The sequence below is a fragment of the Hirundo rustica genome, chromosome 11 (assembly GCF_015227805.2).
Source record: "Hirundo rustica isolate bHirRus1 chromosome 11, bHirRus1.pri.v3, whole genome shotgun sequence".
Lineage (NCBI taxonomy): Eukaryota > Metazoa > Chordata > Aves > Passeriformes > Hirundinidae > Hirundo > Hirundo rustica.
In genome coordinates this window covers 15,180,217-15,202,018 of record NC_053460.1, presented here as the reverse complement: position 1 = coordinate 15,202,018, position 21,802 = coordinate 15,180,217, and the positions used below count along the sequence as shown (strand labels likewise).

Below are 21,802 nucleotides of genomic sequence, written 5' to 3'. Positions count from 1 at the left end.
AACAACTTACCTTTAAAACTGCTTTAATTAAAGAATTTGTAGGACTTTGAGGACATAGCAGGCTCCTCCTGTAAGACCTTCACAGTTTCACATGTAAACACTCGACTTTTAGAAAATGCTGGAAGTTTAAGCTACTCATTTAAACTGTACTTTTTTGGTGTTTCCCGGCACATATGTGATTTTTTTAGCTACCTGATCCTGTAATACTTTTTTTTTTTTTTTTTTTTTTTTTTTTTTTTTTTTTCCCCCTACCTGTGGGATTTTTGCCCCACCCCACTTCTTCTAGACCACAGCATGAACAGTTTTCTGGACATAAACCCAGGCACAATATCAGGCAATTGTCTACAAGGCAGTTTTCTTTGCCTTAGTGGCTCTAACAATTGAGAGGTAACAATATCACTTGTTACTGCGAGGAGAGAAAAGACATGGCTAAAACATGAGAATAAAAAATATTCAAGCAAACTCAATCAAAAACCCTTCTGCTCAGCATGGAACCTATAAGGCCTGAATAGCAGAATTCCTTGGCTCTTACAGTGGTGGGTCAGGTTGATCAGGCAGCGATTACATATGCAGATCTGGAAGCTGGAGCATGTGTCCAGGAAACCAGAGGCTTTAACTTATGTTCTGGACTTACTCAGGGACTTTGCTGCTTTGCAAAATGGGATAAATAGTATTGTCCATCTCCCTGTGGAGAAACACCATAAGGAATTTTGAGGCATGCAGGTACTCTGGCAATAGATGTCAAAGCAATTCAGCATTCCTTGGAGCAAATACATCAGAGGCAGAAAGTGAAACGGAGAGCTGAAAAGGTATTCTTGGAATAGCTCCTCTTTCCCTGAGTTGTGGTGCCCCCCATGTACTGCATGATGCAGGGCTTATGTGGAGAACAGTAATAACATAATTAAAGACAGTTTATGTTATGCTTAAAAAGAAAGCAGATTTGAAGTCATATGGACCACCTAATTTTAGTATTTCCTATCTTGTAAGTGCTTAACTTTCATAAAAAAGTCACAATCTCTCAACAGTCTTAGTATAATTTCCTGGGAATTTTTGATGTTGTTTTTTGAGAAGGAGGGAATGAAATAATTATATTTTGTGCAGCCTTAACAGCTCCCATCAGGCATGTGATTTGACTCTGATTTCTCAGGACAGATTTAAACTATTTGAATGACATGACTTTTTAAGTTACTGGCAGCAGGAAAAGGTTCTTGTCTTGGAAAGGGTGGGCTGTGGCAGCTCTGCACTGAGCCAGGGAACCCAGGCCAGATGGGGTATGCAAGCTCATGCTCTCTTGGCTGTGTGTACCTCCCCATGCTGGAGGAAACTCCTCTACTGGTGGGGATACAGAGGTGGAGGATGTGTGAGAAACTCCTATTAAATACAGGCTTTTTCCCCTGCAGGATGTGTGTGTTTATTACTGCTCTATTGGCTACAGGGTGATTTGGCCTTTTCAAATGTTCATTTTCCAGCAGTACTGGGAATTCTGCGAAAATCCAGTAGATAGTCAAGAGCAGGAAGGAAATTATTTGTTGTAGGGAGGGAGTTAAGTGTAAGCTGAAACTGGTTCTTTCCTCCTGCACTAAAGAAATAGTGGAAGAAACTCCTTAGGTCCAGCAATTTCTCCATGTCATGGTTTGAAAACTGGATGGAAATAAAGAGTTTGTAAGAACGCTTCTAAAGTCAAGGCAAAAGATTCTTTTAAAACGGAAGGTGGAAACTGAAGGGGGGTTCCTAGGTGCCTTTGATGGAAAAATTGACAGCTGTGTCTTAGGTAGAAGTCTACATTTTTAGAGTTTAAACCCAAACCAACAGCTTGTTCTCTTATTCCTATTTTCATGTGGATTTTTTTCAAGATTTTCAAAGTGTGCTAAGAAGATTGTTCAATCCTAAATGCGTTTATTCTTACACAAAAAGGATTTTAACCTATATTACTAAGGAAGCAGAAGGCAGAAAGGCTTAGACTCTTAAATGTATCCTGGTCCATAATTTCCACTGATTTAATAGATGGTAAGATTTCAGTAGAGGCTATAAACCTGCACAGTTTGAAACCTACAGACTTCCTGTGTGCTGTGGCTCCTGCACTGTAAAACCTTGGTTGCAAGGTGTTATTTATTATACCCAGTGATGGGGAATCCTTTTAGAGGAAAATCTGTCAGAATAAGGCCTGAGAAACTTATTTCATTTATTTTTATTTCTTGTTTGTTTGTTAATAACGTTGGGCTACGTAACTTGAAGCCTTTGGACTTTGTTTCTTGAGTCCTGTGTTGTCATGTGTTACTATTAGAAGTTGTGTTGGTATGGTCTGCCAAATGATTTGAGGTTTGTTCTATGCTCAGCAATAAATGGTTCTTCAGTCCTGATATAATGACTTGAAATCCATGTGAGAAGTACCTTTTAACACTTACAGGTATTATCTTAGCAACAAAATGCCTTAAAAATGAAGTATACATCAAAACTTAAGCCATGTCATTTCCCTGAGCAAACAGAACTCAACGACGACAGCTCTCCAGAAGGGAACAGTGACTTCTGTCAAGTAATACATTTATATATTAAGACTTTGACTTTGTAGTATAATCCAGCTAAACTAAAACTGGTCATCTTTTAGACTAGTTTCTTCTGGAGAAAAGCCACTCACAGCCACACAGCTCTGTGAGGCCTTCCATGCTCAAATACCTTAAGTACACTGGTGTTCAAAAGCCAATAGGTGGATACCGACTTTAGGGTATTCACTTCCCATGAGCTCCAGCTGATCAAATAGAGTCTCACCAGAGGGGAAGAATTTTAGATAATATCAATAATTTTATTATAGAGCAGAGCATTTACTTGGGAAGTCCTGCTAAATATCCCAGGAGAGGAAAGCTTTGAATGGGCCTTGTGTCTCCATAGATATTATAGTTAGGACTACAAGATACACATCTACTGGAAACAGTATTCTGGAACTATTTATTCACTTTGAATCGTGAAGTTATGGTTTTCCATGAACTGTCCAGTGAATGCTGCTGGACATATGGTTGACATTGCACATTTCTCTGTGTGTGTGTGTTTCATAATGATGAAACACACACACACATAAAGAAATATTCTTGTCTCTCTGATGTCTAAATCATCATTTTACCAAGTTGGAAAGGGTTGTTTTTATCAGGAATTACCTGCTACAACAGTGTTTCCAGGAAGGGATCCTAAGAAAAATGTTTTTGAAGCGAATACTGAATTGCTATCAAAGTGACTTTTCAAGCACGTGCTCACTGTTATAAACTGTCTCCCAGGGTTCCTGGATTCAGAGATGCCATGTGCTTCCCTGTGGTCCATTTGCACTACCAAAGGGAATTCAGGTTTGAAGAGAAACCTTTCCTCTGACAGCTCCTGACTGAGAGTGGCAGATGGGGAAGGGCAGCTGAAGACAGTTTAAATCCTTCAAAAATGACCAATAATGAGGATGTGGTGTAGGAGGTAGAAGTGGCCACCAGAACCTGGAATGTAAGGATGAGAGGGAGATGAGATCAGCAAGAAGATTTAAGGAGATCATGGCCTGGATGCAGCTGGGGGGCAGAAAACAATTTTAGCAACTGTATATAAAAATGTTTGTGATAATTAAAACTGTACAATCATCCACAGTAGGAACAGTAAAACATGAGGGCTTGGGCAAGCAGGACTAGCCTACTGCTGAAATATGCCATTCCTTAAATGCTGATAAGTGTTTTTAATTCTGTTCCAGCCAGGTTAGTTATAAGCTCAGTGATATCCAGCTGTATAGGAACACGTGGCCAGTCCTGTCATCTCTCACCTTAATGAGCACTGAAAGCCAATAACTAGAAATTCTACCCAGTGCTCAGCATAGCAGTTCATTATATAAGTTCTACATATAGTTAAATTAGTAGCTTAGTTGACAAGAAGGTGACATAGCTCAACTTATTTTTTAAATTGCTTAGCTTTATCACTCTATTGAACAGATTGTTCAAGTATTTATAGAATACTGTGCTACAGCCAATGTGATCTGCAATTAAGGCAAAAATGGTCACGTAAAATGACATGATCAAGCAGTTTAAAGTGAGTTGACCTCTGATTGCCATCAAACAACCAGAGGTTGAGGCTTGAACCACAAAATTGCTGTCTTTAATTCTTTAAGGAAATCAGGTGCTGGGACTGAAATATGTTTTGACGGAAACTTCAGGAAGGAAAAAAAAAAAAAGGTGATGTTATCAGATCAGGAACTTTGTTACTTACCATTGTGGTTTAACATGTTGCTGAGTTTCAATGAGATGACCTTTTGGAAAAAGCTGTAAACCTTACAGAAATTACAGTTGTTGGAGTACTAAGCCACAGACCTTGCCACTTTGAAGGGGTCATGGTCCTGAGATGTACAGTTTAAATTTTCCTTTAAAGGGAGAAAGTATTTAATGGAAAATTAGTGGAAATTCATGGAAAACAGTCCAATTGAATGGTCTAAGACTTTGCCCCTAGGACTTTTGGTCTTCTAAGACTTTCAGGTCTGAAAGACTGTGGAAGCTGTCTCTCTCTGTCTAGACTTGACCCAGAGAAGATTATTTCAGGAAAAAAAACCAACAAAAAAAACCCCCCAAAAAACCCCAAAACAAAACAAAAAAACCCCCCAAACAAACAAAAAAACAACCAAAAAAAACCCCAAAAAACCACACACCAAACCCCTAACCGAATAAAAAAGTAAACAAATTTCTTTAGCAGAACTTTTTTTTTTTATATTTTCATTTTATGTGGAGCTAAACAACCTCTTGTTTTTGGAACCACAGATAAAAAGAGAAGTATGAAATAAATGAATATTAAGGAATAAGGCTCAGGTTCAGCAAACTGAAATATTTCAGGTTCTACTAAACCTCTTCTAAAACACTTTTAGAATTATGACCAAAGCATCTAAAGTGGCTTTTACCTTACCTTTCAGGAAACTTGTTTAAATCCACAGTGTGATTTTTTTGTTGTTGTTTTTGTTTTTGTTTTGTTTTTTTTTTCTTCCAGCTTCCCTTCCACAAAGATGTTTTATTTGGAAAAGGAATTCTTCATTAACAGTTATTTAATTGACTCTGGTGAGCAATTGTGTTGAGGGGAGTCTTGCCCATTATCACCTTTGGCAAACTGTTGGTTCTAGGAAGAAGAGCTGGAAAAGTGATACAGAGCTAGAGAGAGAGAGAAAAAGAGAAAATAAAAAAAAAAAAAATTGAGATTAAAGAAGTTTGTTCAGAGGAACCTTTGAACAGCAAAAAGAGAAAAAATTCCCTGGAGAGCGCCTCAACCAAGAAGTGTCTTGGTGCCCACTGATAAAACTTGGGCTAGAGAGCTCCTGGCTGAGGAGGTTTTGCATCACAGGAATCAGCTGGACATTGTGGTTGGAATGCTCTCATCCTCTAGAGCAGCTTTCACATCTCAGTTACGCTGATGGTGAAAATTCCTGTGATTAAGAAAACAGCTTTATGTTTCTGTTGGTAAGCTGGTCAAATATGCCTGCAGTTTGAGAAACACCTGGGTATTATTGCCCAAGACTCAATTTAAAGAATTAGCAATATACCGTATTTCAGATCCAAAGAAAAGTTCAACTGTTTTAAGCGAGCTTTACTCCACAAGCTGCACTGTTTTAATTCTCTTGGAGGCTCCTCAGGCTTTTTGTATTCTTAGTTTAGTTTAAAGGTTCTTGAGAAAGAGGTCTAGAACTGCCAGCACTTCCCCCTAGCACAGCAGACTATATCTTGTTACCCAATAAAAAACTACAGATTCTGATATTGCCAGGAAATGTTTCCAGCAGATTTTGTAATAGAGACCATTGGAGATGGGAAGAAAAGATACAGGAATATCTGACATCAGTCTTGGCCAGATCATCCAGTTCTGTTTTTAACTGGCTGCTGCTGGATAGAGTAAAATTCATCAGCACAAGATTAAATGTTACAGAGCAGATTTAGACAGTGTGGGGTTCTTGCTACTATGCACAAAATGATATAGTGGTCCACAATGTGGACTTCAGCATCCTTCAGCTCACATCCCCATGCTTGTCTCAATGTCTTGGCTTGTTCTTCTTTCCAGTGGTACTTTGGGTGGAATGTGAGGAAGAAGAGATGCTACACACATTCTTCTACTTCTCACACCAGAATAACTGATTTTATTGTTGGGTGTCTTGGTTTGCAGCTGAAGCTAATAGCACTGCATGAATCTCGGCAGCGCTCCTCACTGATTACCCCTGCCTGGCATCCAGGAGCCTTTGAAAGGCTCTTTGTGTTGCTTTTTGACAGGGGAAATTTGTGAGAGGGAGAACTTTTTGCTGCCAGGGGGTGGCAGGGCAAATTTAGCTTAGCAGCTCACCTTAATTGAGTCTGCTGGTGCCTGCCGTGCACTAAAACTTCAAATTTGATCTGGTCAGCATGGCTGCATAGGGGGTTTGAAGTTGGATTTATCCAGCCATGGGAACTGTCTCCACCAATGAAAGGAACAGTCTGTGAGCCTAGTGGTCTGTGACAGCCTGGAACTCCAAATTGAAATGGGTGTGTTGGCAAGGGATGAGCGGCTGATCCTCAGAGCAGTTAATTCTACTTCTGCTGCCCCCCTCTTTCTCCACACAAACCTACATAGGGAGTAGAAAGCAATCTAAGTCTTGCCCACACCCCTCTCTTTTTTTTTTTTTTTTTTTTTTTTTTTTTTTTTTTTTTTTTTTACCTGGTAAGCCACCCTCCCCCTTTTTTATTTTTGTGGTCATTTCACTTTGCAAAGCCAGCCATCCTGACTCACTGTACAAGCAAGATAAAAATTTTAGAAGTGGAAGTTCAATGCTGCAATGTGATTTAACTGCACATGTCTAAACCTCCTAAGCTTGACATGTCAGTATCAGAATGTGACATGTCCTCATCAGAATGATGTGTGAAGCCTGGGGCGCTTCAGGAGTGCTGTTTAACCACACTAGAACACTTTATAAAAATGCTCTTTTAATTTTTTTGGGTTCTGATATCCCTGATCTAGTTCAAGGCCTGTGTGTAGATGTTTACTAAATAGGTAATAATGAAAAATCCAGCCAGAGGAGCAGTGGGATTGGTGTATGAGTGTTTTAAATGAGATAGGAAGGAGACTCAAGAAAGGCAGACCATGCACATGTTCACCCATGCTCTGGATGCTCAGGGCTGGTGTGCAAGTGTTAGTGTGCCTTCACACTCATCTTGCTTGTCAGTCCTGTCTGGGAAGGACTGGAAACCTCAGTCTCACCAACAGTCCTTGTCTTGTTTTTCCTTTGTACCACTTCTTTTCAAGCAGGGGAACCCTGATTTTCCCTCCCATTTCTGCCCATTTTCATTTGTGTGACAGAAATCTTGAGCAATTGAGCCCCTCCAAAGCTGGGGGGCACCGCAGCCTGGGGATGTCCCTCTCCTGGGGTGTCCAGTCTAGCTGGGAATGGTGTCACACAGGAACTTCAGAAGGGAGCTCTGTCATCGGGAGATTGTTGCAGCCAAATTTTATTGCCTAAAGACAAGATGTTTCACTTCTGAGACAATTTGTCTTTGCTTAACCCTAAACATTTTTAAAGACCTTTCCACAAGATTTGATGGCCAATATCATGTCAAAGAGAGGATTTTTTTCATGTGCTTCTGTTCTCCCCTAAGGTCTCCTTCATTAACTTCAGCTGCCACAGCAGAGGGTGGGAGAAATGCCTTTGTGTTTGGGCTAGAAAATGATAATTTTTCAAGACTGTTTTAAAACATCAGATGGGAACAGAAGTTCACAAAAGTATTTCTGCTTTCTTTTTTTTTTTTTTAATCAAACTGTTTCATAGCATATGTACCACTTAATATGGCATATGTTAACTTCAGTGTTTTAATTGATTAGCAAAGTAAATAGATGTATATAATGGGAATAATCTGTCAGCAGCATCATGAGGCTCCAGCAAGGTGAATTCTTTCTTAACTTAAGAATGTAGTTTGGGCGTTTTTGTTGCCTGTGATTTAAAAGAAATTTGGTACGTTGTCTACTGTACATTTTTCTTTCACCCTTGCAAGCTGTACTGTCTGACAGCATGCAAATGAGAGAGGGCTGTACATACAGAGGGAAGGAAAGAGAGGGATTAGGTGGACTGCTAAATACACAGTGTGGAATATTGTCAATGTTCCCTGGTGACCTTGGGAACAGACCTTGGCCAAGAAGAAAATGGACTATAATTAATAACTCAAAGTTCCAGGCAGCCAGGCCTTTGTTTCTCCAGGTAGGAGAAGGAAACCATTTAATTGCTGTTAGCAAAAAATCTGAAGAGAACTCTGTTAAGGGGAATATTGGAAAAGCTGGCTTCCACAAGCTTTTCTGCAGGCTTTTCATGGCTGCCTTGTCTTAGCAGAGGTTTTGCTCCTGGATAGACTCATGAGAAGTGAAGGTACTAAAGCACTGAGATTATAGCAAGGACTGAGAACTGTTACTTGCACACTTGCATAAGCCAAATTTCAGTTTATTAAATGTCTTTGTCATGTGAACTATTGGGTAATAAAATCCAGGTGGTAGCATGAGTGTCTTTCTCAGTACTTAAGTTGGTCCCATGGATGTTCCTACAAAATAACTTCATACTGGATTTTCGGACTTGTTTTACTGTAATTCTGATATTCACTGGAAAAATTCAGCTCAGACAGCACTGTCAAATGCTCTAGGCAATCCCATTTCTGTAGGCAAGCTTGTAGACTTTGAGCTGCTCCGCAGGTGGGCCTCTCAAACCCAGGCATAACTCTTAAAACACAACTGTTATTCTTAGTTACTGCTCTATGGACAGCTTTCCTGAGAGACGCAGTCCAAATAACATCTCTAAAATCAATCATTGTATCTAGAGTATTGCAAAAACATCTATGACAGCCTTAGATTACTTTAGATGCAGTAGATAGGCACAGTTGTATTTTAACTTGTACATGGGATGTAATTTTTTCCACAGTTTTGATAACCTCCGTGCACATAGCAGTTAACAGCTGAAAAACATTTCTCTGGTTAAAGCATATCAGCAAAATACAAAAGCATACATTGAGTAGGACAAAGGCTTTGGGGACCAGGACTTCTTGTTGCTGTTCTCTGCATGCAGCTGACCTTGTCTGTACTCTATAATGGAAGTTACTTCATCATCCAGCCCTGGGCCTCTCCTGAGCAAATGCTGCCAATCACAGGGAATTGTGCCAAAAGCCTCACCAGCCGTGCCGTGCTGTTCACTGTGGGCTCAGATGAGACCACCAACCCTTAACCCCAACAGAATGGAGAATTTGTTTTGTTTCTGAGAAGCAAAAAGCACACGGGTCTGCAGTCTGCTTTTTGTTTTCACATCAACTGTTGGTTTTCTAGGGATTACATACAATACTAAGAAAAAAGAAAAAAAAAAAAAAGGAGTTTTATTGGTTCTCTGTGTGCTGTGTAAAACCCAGTCACATTCAATACTTGATATTTAAATTGATGTGTAATATAGGCTTCAAAGAATTTGCCTGTTAATTTTGCTTGGTTATTTTTGCGTTCTGCAGTTTCATTTACGTATTTGTTTTAAAAATATGAGATACGTTTGTTACTACAATATGATACCCCCAAGACTTTATAACATACAAAGCTCGTCAAAGTTCGAGTTGCAGTGTAGGCAATGGCCCCGGTTTAACATGGAAGTTTTCAAAGATTCGACTGCATATTAATTTAGTGTTTTGTTAATTTTTGCAGCAATTGTTCAGACACAAATTGCCATTTTAACATTTTCCCTTAACTACCTTCATCAGCCACAGATCATAGGACACTGAGAATCCTGGCTAACAAAGCTGGGAAAAAAAATTTAGCCAACAATGACTGTAAGCAAATTTTGAAGACCCAAGCCAATTACGAATCATATTCTCCCATTATTCAAAATCAAGGTAGTATTTTACCTCTTCCAGAGACTTTCTAAGCCCTTATTAGCGTTCCAGATTTGCCACAACAAAATGCTCATTTGTCTCCACAGGAAAAATACAAATTGATTTCTCAAGGTGCGGTCCATTATTGTGCCCTCAAAGCCACATTTGTCCTCCAGTCAGTGAAGTTTGCTGAGTATCAGTCCTGGTGGTCATCTGACCATGTATCCTTTGGTTGTTGCATGGGATAAACTCTACGTTTGCTCACACCAGGAGCCACAATTACCCTGTGCATCACCTGCCCTGGCCTGTGGAGGGCTTCATGTCCTTCACCTTTGCCTCTTGGCACCACTGCCCAATGAAAGGCTGAGCCGGGACCTTCATTTTGAAAAGTTTCTACAAAAAATCAGAGAGAAGGTGTAAGCACAGATTTTAGGGCCGAATTGTACTCCTGAAGTTCCAGAGAAAGCTATCCCTTATCTTGAGGTAGAATTTTGCAGGATGAATTTTCTGGTCAAAACTGGGTTCACCTTACTGCAGTGGAATGTGGAATGTAAAGGACCGTTTTTAAAACGTCATTACAGAAATGGTGAAACAGCTTCCTACATCATACTCCTCAGGATTGGTTAAGACTGTTTCTCATCAGAATCTCTGTCTCCTTTCAAAAGCCAAGTTGCATAAAACTCTCCTTTTTTAATGTGCCCATTATGGGAATGCAGGATCAGTAACATGGCAAAAAGGCCAAATGCAATCTTAGAATGGTGTCAGCATCTTCATCCTGGTGAAGCTGTCAGTTTATTGCAGAACTAAGAGATCCTGTGCATTTTGATACCTTCTCAGCTCATGAATGTTTTCCAGTTTTCATGTCACACTTGAGTCACTTCTCTAAAGGGCTTTTCCTGTGCCCAGCTACTAGATTTCTCTATTGGCGTATTTCAATGTCATTGAACTGATTGCAGAAAAAGACATAATTCTTCTTTTAATAAGGCAATTTACATACTGGGTAACTTTAGACTGGCTTGCTGAAAGACTGTTTGAAAGTTTATTTGTAAATTCTTTCTCTTCAGTGTTTTGAGAGTCTCTCATCTTTGTTCTGTTTTCATGCCAATGAATAAGTTCAAAATATAAGACAGTTTCTGTATTTTTCTTATTTAGCAGATTATAGTGAAGGTCTTGATTTGAGCTTCAATAGCTTAAAGGTATTTTATTACTTATTTAAAGATCCTAAGAAATTATCATGTGATCCCCACACCCCCAAAGCCCCCAAAATTGAAAGAGAGAGACTGTACAACAACACTAATCCAGCAGTGAAATTTAATGTATAACAGGACTAAACAGTATTTCAGGCAACACCAAATTTTAACAATGACCAAAATTTATTTTGATTTTAAAACACAGATTTCAAGTTGATTTCTTGTGACTATTTTTTTGTTAAATGCCAACAGGTTCATTTCTTTTCACCAATAAACCCTGAATTCTAGCTGTAGGTAAAGATATACAGTAGTCCCATAATGGGATATCCTTTTATCTTTTTATGCCAGTTCTGCAGATCTTCTGATCATTTTTGCGCTTATTATGCACAATTTAGTTCTTCCTTGGTTTGCAAATGAGCCACAAAAAGAGATTGATTTTTACAGATGTTTGCTATTCAATATTGGTTGATAAATGTTTTAGATGTGGTGTAGAGCTCATAATTAAGGGTTTACATTCCATAGACCAAAACTTCTTAATATAAAACCTTTATTAGCTAATATGTACCACAGATGCTGGTAGGTGCAGTGCTATTGGAAACTTCCTATATGTGTGTTGATCACTGGGATCAGGTTACTGTTTCTGCTTCCCTGGTTCCCTGAGTAAAAGGCTTACATGCAGGAGGAAGGTGTGTGTAAGCTATTTGCTTGTTACAGGAGATTGAACTTTACTACAAATACATTTTCTCATGCATATGGATGGCTTGCAGGAGAACTGACATGGGTATGGCTTTTGATTTTCATTTTGAGCTTTCCTGCCATCCCTTTGAATAGGAGGAGCAGGAGACTCATGCTTCAGCTCCTGGAATTAAAACAGATTTAAGTGGGATAGAGGCTTCTTCCTAGCCCTTGGCTAAGTGGCCACCTAGAAATGCTTCCTAAGTGCAAGATGAAATCACATGAATTCAGTCATGTGAAATCTTCTTTCAGTGAAAATGTACTAGGTTGAAAGCCAGAGACTAATAAATTTTAACAGAATATGGAGATTATATCTGAGGAACTGAATGAATGCTATCAAGGAGTCATTTGCCAATTTTAAAGTCCTTGCAACAAAATGAGAGGACAAAAATGATAGTGATAGAATTTTATTTCCATGCCTGTTTTACTTGCCTGACCCCTAGTTAGCTATGTCTTCATTAAAAGAACAAAATTCAGAATTTCACACCTATTTAACACCAAGTTAAGTATCACTTAACCCCTTGGTACTGACCAAATGTATCCCCATTAAGAAGAGTTTTTGTTAGTACCATCCCAATTAAACAGCAGTCACAGCTATTCACTAACATTATACCAAATTAGTTTCCTGGGAGGTATCTTAATAAAGCAACCATCCCAATTAAGCCTGTCCTCATTAGATGGAGGATACAGTATTACTATTTTATTGTAATTGAAGAAAGGCTCATGGTCCCATTTCATATAGTTTAGCCACAGAATTATTAATAACAACAGTCCCAACAAATATATTAGTGCTGACTCAGAATATAATAGCATTGACCTATTAAATATGGCATTTGCATGTAATCAGTGGCTTCTAGCTGTGGTTTCCTGAGCCACTGGAAAACAGAAGGATTTTGTCTTCTTGTGATGTCCTTGCTCTTCTTTGTTGACATCATCACATTTAGTCTGTACAAAAGAAGTGTTGAAAAACATAGAAATTGCTGACTTAGGCTCCTTGGAGCTTTTGGAGGTGATGACTGTGATAAGCTGGAAATCTTTTGAGCTTATGGTGTTTGCAGTTTCCCAAATGTAATTCAGGTACTTTGCTAGCTCTAATTTTTAGCTTTAGCTCCAGTTGTTTTCTAATACAATCCTGAAAGGGTGAATTTGGACAATCTCATCTTGGCCATTTTGAGCACATATGCTAGAACTAAGTCTTTTTGGCTCAGCTGTAGCTTGAATCTAATGAAAATGACAGATAATGCAGAGCGCTGTGTGCCTGCCAAAAAAGAGGATATTTCCCATGAGATAGCACCTGGTGATGCAGAAATAGACACTATAGATTTGTGATTGGCTGGTACTTACCAGTATTCATATCTAGTCAGTATTATCAACCACACAAGATCACATCTTGGATAATAACAGCAACAATGGCATGCATAAAAAATTACTGCAGCAAAAAAGGGAAAAAAATAGATCAATTATGTCAATTATATGGTAGCACTTTTTTTCTCCTCACAGTTTCAACACCGAGAAAAGGTGGCATCTATCTCTGATCTAATTATTCACATGCTTATTCATTTTTTTTCTTTCACTTTTCTCTTTTTCACACACATAAAGCATTTTCCCTTTAAAAAACAGTGTAGATTCAAGCATGCATACATTCTGTATGTGACTTACATTTTAGCAGCTGAGTAGTTGGCTACTTGAAAATAAAAATGCATAAAAAGATCTTGTGTTGGCTTTCTCTAAACAGATATATATTGGGATGACCTTACCTGAGAGCAAAAATGCCATCAGCCAGAAAACTGCCATAAATTAAAGTGCTATTTAAGCCCTGATTCTAGTAAAAGGGTCCAAATTTCCAAGGTGCCCCTAATGGGTCTCTGTTTCATGATAATGGAGATTTTCTAAGGGAGTATATTCACACACACACACACACACCAAAAAAAAAAAAAAAAAAAAAAAAAAAAAAAAAAAAAAATCAGCCTTCCTTTATTTGGAATTGTATGCAAACTCCAGCCTGCTAGGGAGACTACAGCTCTGCTGAATTCAGCTTACCTAAGGTGAGATAATGAACAAGGTGATTCTGAAAAAGAAATACAAAATCATTAAGCAGATCTGTAAATTTTATAATGAATCATTTCAATTAGATTCCGGCAGCAGCAGATGTTAACTCATTTTGGCACACCCAAGCTTTGAGGTTCTTAGGCTGAATTACTTTTTTTTTTTTTTTTTTTTTTTTTTTTTTTTTAGGTGGAAACTTGATGAATCTCACATTTAGAGCTGTGCATGGGAAAAAAAAAAGTGTTATATAAAAACAGAGCAAATGGGCCCTTCATTTGCTGATTAATGGGTCAGGCCTCTCTTCTTGTACCACAAGGGGGATTTAATGTGAGAAAGTGATAATAGGTTCACAGAGACAACAAGCTGGGGCTTAATGCTGCTGGTGAACTCAACATTATTTCTGTGGTTTTTCTTGGGATTTCCTCGCAGTAGTCCAGCTGTGCCATGGAGGGACAGGCATTCCCATCCGGGACACAGGATGTGCTTGCGAGCAAAGTAAAACATTTGCTCTTTTCAATGGATTTGTCGGGCAGACTCTGGGCAGTTGAATTCGTGTGGTATGCTGAGAGAGGTTTTCTTTTTTAATATAAAAGAAGGATCCTATGAAATGCCCACCTGTGTTTGCACAGAGATTTTAATGTTCACATTTTAAAAGTCCTTGTGTTAGCCTAAACAGAGGCTGTGTCACTACACAGGATTTCATAGTCTTCTCTCTTACCACTGTGCTTTCTGCCTAGACTACCTGAATGGTCTAAGCCATCTGATTTTTGTCTTGCTCGCTCTTAACCTTGTCTGCTACGATGAGAAGGGTGGTGTTTGGTTTACACTGAGCAGCTAAGCAGATGTCTCCGTGATGGCACTGTCTGCCTTTGTACTGGGAGGGAATTTCTGCTGGCTCGTAGTGCTTCCTGAAAGAGCTGTCTCTTTAAGGACTTATCTCATATTTTCAGAAATTGACTGTGAAAATTCTAAGTAATGGTGTGACATGATCACACTCACTTTCCGTAGTTAATCCTTCACTAGGGGTCAGGCGCTTTCCCTGCTCAATGAGTCATTTGATTGTCATCTACCTTGCACAAAAAAACTACGAAGCCCCAAGCACTGTCTGGTAAGGATGACAGGCAGTCACAGTGCTGAGCTCTGTGCAGGAATAACTGAGTTAGAAAAAAGCTGCTGGCACTGTAATAAAGCGTTTAATGGACAGACAGCCTCTTTTACCTTCCTTGGGGTAACACTAAATCCCTTTTTATTGTAGTTTGCACAGATGTTAGTGAGTTATCCATTTCTCTAATCATACTAGAAGTTGGCACATCCATCTTGAGTAAGAAGACCAGCCCACTCTGTTTTTGAGAGTCCTTTTTCTAATAAACTTGTGTCACTTTCAGGTCAGTTTCACCAATACAAATAAAATTCAAACAAATAAAAAGTATATTGTCTCATGATGAGATGTATGTAATTATGTCCCTTAGGTCAGTTTAAATTTACAGTGGGAGTTACACTGCGTATAACCCTTCCTGCAATCTAGATTTTCCTGCTGCTTTAAAAAATAAAACAAACCCACCACAATATTTAACCAATATATTGTAGCTGTGTGGTAGTCACAGTTTTGGAGCTGAACGTTCTGTATGATTCATGTTACTTTGCAATTATTTGTATATGAATGCATCATTGTGTCCCGCGAACAATATCTCCCCTCCTCCCTCCGATAAATCTCTGTGAATGGAATCCACTTGTTTTGTTTATCTCCTCTACAAAGTGGCGCTAACCGGCTCCCTAAATGCAGAGTGTTTATATTTGTTTCTATTCTTTTGCAGGGTCGCCGCGGAATTGCATCCTCTTGTTGAAGAGTTTATTTCCCTTCACGTGGCTATTCCTAAACGCATCGCATTTATTGATGGAACGAAAAAAGCGCTGGGGTTTGGGGAGAGAGAAAAACCCACAGCCTTGATCGTCCCCGCCAAGGTGCTGCATGCTTCAACTGCTGGCGTGCTCACAAAGGTCAGCTAAAGTTCAGGAAGGGATAAATGATTGCTACTTTGAGGGGGTCCGTGGTAAGCCTTGTTCTTTTTTGCACTGAGTTGATGGGTTCACAGCGGTAGCTGAATTTTGATAGATTGGCAGACACTGAAAGGAAATGCTAAATCTGCCACAGGGACTCTAACTAACTTCATTTTCTGGGGGCAAGGGGTAAAAAGACAAGGGGTACTGTTCAAGGGCAGGACATCATATGACCTGGTCAACAAAGCTACCAGTGTTGTTTGTTTGGATCCTTGCCTTGTTGTACCTGGCTTCTTAACAAAAGGCCTTACCAGCAGGGTGGGCTATCAAAATAAGCATTAAAGGTTCAGGGGTTGATGCTAGTCCTTTGTGTATGTAAATTTACTGCTCTCCGGGGTCTCACTGTAAATGAGAAGGCCTGTCTCTGTTGTGTTTCCTGGTAAAATACTTTTAATAAATAAATCAAAGACTATGGAACATTAACTATTTCTCACCAAAATGGAAAAAGACTGCAGGTTTGGTGTGGTGTTTTTTGTCGGAGGTTTTTTTTTGTTTTTTTTTTTTTTTTTTTTTTGTTTGTTTTTTTGTTTGTTTGTTTTTTTTTTTAAACAGTTTCCATACTTTGCAAAACAAAACTCTCTCAGCTTGCAAACACCTACAGCAAGTTACACTGACAATCTTGCAAAACAAAAACCCAACCTCCCAGGCTGGCTGTTGAGTTTTACACCGAGCTGATGTGCTGAATATATTCTGACTTTTTATACATGCCGTGAAATAGAAAAAACAATTGATTAGGCTGAAGGCCACGTTTTGCTAAGGTCAGTTTTACCATAGGTTATGTACAGTCTAGGCACATCTGACATCCGGTTAGTACACGCGATTGTAAAGACTTTATTCACAAACTGGGTAATTGTGCACATAAATGCTTAATTAAGTGCATTTGTCCGGGTCATTAAGCTGGTTGTATACACAGTTGTGAAAACTGTACGTTTCTACCTTTTTCTTCTTTTTAATCTTAAGTTTCCTTTGTGATCTCCCAACACATCCTAGAATGAATGAAAGAATTTATGCTCTGAGAGAATGGGGAGTTTGAAATGTTTGCAAGGGAATCTGAAACCACGTGAAACCAGCTAATGTTTCAGATTTCATCAGAAACTCAAAACGCATCAGTGATTCTCCAGGTTTACAAACCATATGGTGAACCTGAGTCTAACTTTCAATGACCAGAGTCTGATTTATAGTTTTCCATGGCAATTGGTCAAAACCTGTGATTTTTCCCAGGCTTCAAAGAAAAACAAGGCAAGCTTAAGTGATTTGACTGAGAGCTGGGTTTAGTCTGAAATCACCACTCACATGTTGAATGGAGGTTGATATTTCCACGGCTTCTGCACTGCCCAACCACATTATCAGTATGCAAAAATTAAAACTGGCTGCTTTGCTGGCCAAATATTTTTAGAACCATTGGCTTCATCTCTTTGTTTATCTTCTAAGACCACTTGGGGAAGAATAGAAAAGTCTAATTTTTTTTTTTTTTAATTTTTTTTTTTCAGTGTTTAACAAGAACAGAGCTCACACAACCTCCAGGATGCAAACTCTTGACCAGCACAGGTTAATTTAGCTTTGTTCCCACTTCTGGGAACTGGACAGCACATATTGCAGGGATTTTTTTTTTATATTTTTTTTATTATTATTAATTTTTTTCTTTACCTAACCAGGAGCAGGTCTAAAGTGCTTTACCTCACCCAAAACAGCTCTGTGAGATCTTTCTTCAAATACTGTACACATTTTGATCTCAGCAACCCAAATCAGGACACAAAAGAGTCAGTATCTGTTTATTGGGATAAATGAGAGCTGAGGAGGATTACAAGGTGAGTCAGATTGAGTTCTACAAGAAGGACATAAATGACTGCACAGGGCTTGAAAGCAGGTTGATTTTTTTCCAGTTCGTTTTCTTTTTAACAGGAGGGCAAGTGGTTTTTTGTTTTGTTTTGTTGGGTTTTTTTTGTTTGTTTGTTTGTTTGTTTTTTTGGTTTTTTTTTCCTTTTTTTTTTTTCCTTTTTTTTTTTCTTGTCCTTTAGTGAGATGTTCTGTATAATGCTGGAGCTAAACACCATAGCTAAATGAAACAGGAAAAATGACTTTACTCAGTTGTATGTCCTTCTATGCTAAAGGTTGAAGTTCTGCTCAAGCTAGTGATTTTAATGAATTTTATATGGAAATTCTAAATAAATTATATAGGGGGAATTTCAGAGGTTATTCTACTTTGGCATATTTTGGTTTAGTTTAATTTAAAATTCAGAATCTGGGATGGAGTTGAATTGAATGAACAGTTTGTACAGGCAGTTCAGCTGCTGTATTTACTAAAGTTGTTGATGTTGTTGCTTGATTTCTGTACTATTTGGATGAACCATGATCTCCTATATCAGTTTGGGGCGGGTTTTGTGGGGGTTTTTTGTATGTTTGGTGGGGTTTTTTGTTTTGGTTTTTTTTTGGGTTTTGTTTGTTTGTTTGTTTTTTAATCAAAAGGGCACATCAAGATTGCCATATTTAATTGAAACATTTTGTTGACAGAATATAAGCCCTGTCCTGTGCAATGTAATCAGATGTTGTAATCTTCCATCTTTACAAAATGAGGCTTCTTTAGTGAAGAGTGCAATAGGTAAGTGTTCTGTAGCATTCTGAATTCACAGAGGCAGTGGGTAATTTTGGACGGCTAAATTCCCCATGATGCTGCAGCTCAAGGTGTGGTCTTGAGAGATCACTGGTTTACAGTATCCTGGAATGTGCTTTCACATCTGTTTCTCACGAAAATAAAAGCATCTTTCTCCTGATAAAAACATCAGTGGTTAATGGGATGTCTTTGGGGAGGTGAGCCTTGCCTGTCTGCAGGCAGATGTGAGGAAGGTCTGCCTGGATGCTGTGCTGCAGACGCTGGGACTGTGAGGAGCACTGGGCTGCAGATAAGGGATCTTGTTCAGGGTTGCTGCTGTGCCTGCCTCCTCCTTAGAGCCCCTAGGCAGGGAGGAGAGGGCATGGGAGCTGACCAGGGCTTGCAAAACACCCTGCAGAGCTGTCTCCAGGGCCCGCAGTTCAGTTATTGTGCAAGGGAAAACATCCCCATTGGAGCAATGTGGGGATGGTTGTGACCTTCAAAGCCTGCAGGAGAAAATGTCTGTAAGAGATCAAAACAGATATTTCTTTGTCTTAAGGTGAACCAGAGTCATACAAGAGGAACATGCAGGTTGTGGATGCCCCAGGATATACACAAACCACAAAGCTGCTGGTGTCTTCTCTTCAAGATATTCTCAGTGGTACTGAATCTCTTTCCCTTCATGTCCTCTGCTTCTACTCATCCTGAGATTTTTCCCCTCACATTTCTTTCCTCTGAGTGCCAGAGAGGAAAGGAGCTGCTGCTTGATAACATGGTAATCTTTGAGTTTATTTAGTTCATCTTTTAAACTATCGTTCTGGTTTCAGCAGCTCCCAACAAGCATCACTTACAAAACAGTGAATTTTGTCTTGTCCTCTGAATTTTTTAAACAGTCATGGGGCACTGAGCTTGATATTGCTAAAAGCAGCAGTGTTTTAGTATAAAGAAACAGATGTTTGGCTCCTGAACATGGGCACCACCTTCTAACAAAGTACTTCCCTAAACACAGATCCAAAGGTCAGGGTGTCTCTCCTTGCTTCCAGTGCACTGATGGACAAGCACATTCTGAGGTAGGCACATTTTCTGGCTCTATTATACACAGAATATTTGCTCATTCCAAGAAGATTCAATACCTAATTGTGTGACTCTGATAAGCTTGACAAAAAGAAGGCTCTTGTGTTTGCTGGAAGAACAAATGCACTGGCTTTCATGGTAATATGAATCCAGCAGGAGAAAAAGGAGTAATTAATTGCACTTGAGCCAGTTCAGAGCAGCACTGTAATGTCTCCCACATTTTCATCGTTACTCTGCAACCACTCAGAACTTGAGGGGGCCCTCCCAAGAGCACCCTCAGGGATGTGTGAGTACAAAACGTGGGTGTCAATTATGCATGCTTAAGTCAAATGAGTAGTTTGGCCTGGCCTCACTTTCAGCTGGCCTTGCTTAGAAACAAAACTCCTACGAAACAAGAAAGTTCTTGCAAAAGGTGGTATTCTTCACAGTCTTAACCTTTCCACCAGCTCAGCTGCTATTTTATGAGTGTAAGAGTGTGCAGTTGCAGTGGCTTTTTTTCTTCAGTGTTTCTGTCTTAAGGGGAGGAACATTTCTTTGAAAATAAAGACTGTCATAGCTCTTTATGGTGTAGGACACCATGAAATCTTTAATTGGTCTTAAATCTGTCTTTTAAAACCTTTTAAAATGTGATCTTAGTGGAGAAAAAGGCTAGCCAGATTGGGCCAATGGATCAGGCTACCAGCATATTATCCCTGCAGGTTTTCAGGCACAGCGTTGGAGAAAACAGTAAATCAAAGAGTTGGCTGAAAATAGATACTGCATATTATTACTGAGTTCTAATTCTCTGTGACAGACATTTTTGAGAGGTTTTATTGAGTGATAACTGAGGAACATCTCTACATTCCCAATCAGGAAATCTAGTCTAAAATTGCTGGCTATTTGGGTGCCTAGGCTTGTCCATTGCCAGGAGAACAAAATGTACAAAACACAGCATTGTAACCAAAGAATTGGTTGAACAGAATGAATCATTAGCTCTTGCTCATTAGGTTGTTCTTTGGAATAATTTTATATTTAAATGCACTACAATTATAATTTTCTTGGGTACTCACAGTGTTTGAGTCAAACTGATATCCCCTTTGATTTTCTGTTAGACAGAGCTCTCCCTACAAAAAGCTCTTTACTGCATTGAATCTAGATTTAGTTTAGGATATTGATGGTCTCAAGACACTCAAATCTATTCAGAAGTTGGTGTTCAAGTAGGATTTGAGCACCATTTTCCAGCTTATCACAGGCTGTAATTTTGCTCTCTGCCCACAGTATTTCCTGTAATTCAACAAAGGCCTTGGTGGAAGGTTTGGAAATAGCTTAGGCAATATTGAGGCCCATTGTTTGAGGACTCTGACTCAGTTTTTGACCAAGTGGCCCCACTGCTTTCTATCGCTAGTAAAGTCAGCTCTCCTCCCAAATAACTACTACAACAACAGCAACAGCAACAACAACAACAAAAACAAAAAAAAAAAAACCAAAACAAAACCCCCCACAACAACAAGAAAAAAATTTGGGGCTAAGAATTCCTTTCCTACATTGCCACTGAGGAAGATACTTCTGTAGCAAATTGACTTGTATCCACAAAAACGGTGTGGCAAGATACCATACGTGGTAAATGTATACACTGCTCAAAATATTTTAAATAAACTTGTTCTTACAAAAAATAAGTTATGAAGTTAACTTCTATATGTGTGTGAATAATTAAACTATTGTCGCTACTCTAAATTATCATCTATTGTTAAGTTACATCATTAAATCTTGCTTCTTTGCTAAAGAATAATGAAAAATACACTTAATTAACAGTTATTGCAAGCTTGAGGCCATTGATAACACAGTTCTCAGACTGAATTTCACAAGTGTGTTTTGTACTTGACTTGAAATTGCTGCTTTATTCTAAAGCCCTGCACAGTGATGTGGGCATAACAAATTTCGTATCACAAGAACGAACTCCCTTAGTAAATTATGTCACTGTTGGTTAAGATTAGGTTGCTACAAGCAAACAACTCAAGTGTTTTGTTTTTTTTTTTTTTCCTTTCCAGTGCAGAGGGAGGAGTTATGACTTGAGCCTGCTGTTTTAGTTGCTTTTAGCAAATTTATGAAAGGCTTTTGCTGTGCACCAAATCAGAGAAAATCCCACCCTCTTTGCCTCGCAGCTTCACGGTGCCAATCCATCAGGAGATTTTGGGGGGTTCTGTAACAGTTCCCTGAGGAAAGGGACTCTGGTTAATTTCCTTGTTGTTTCGATTACAGAGGTGATAGGGCTCTTTTTCCTTGGATATTGTTAA

The 21,802-nt window shown here is 39.0% G+C and overlaps 1 protein-coding gene across 1 annotated transcript in view; it reads left to right on the top strand.

Moving 5' to 3' along the window:
* The window catches only part of LOC120757938 (uncharacterized), a 34,146-nt gene that overhangs the window by 10,468 nt on the left and 1,876 nt on the right, over positions 1 to 21,802 (top strand). The window contains exons 2-5 of the mRNA XM_040075675.2: positions 15,622 to 15,805; positions 18,377 to 18,464; positions 19,015 to 19,116; positions 19,465 to 19,525. Of these exons, the coding sequence (XP_039931609.1) occupies positions 15,622 to 15,805; positions 18,377 to 18,464; positions 19,015 to 19,116; positions 19,465 to 19,525 (435 nt within the window). The remainder of the gene's footprint in view (positions 1 to 15,621; positions 15,806 to 18,376; positions 18,465 to 19,014; positions 19,117 to 19,464; positions 19,526 to 21,802) is intronic.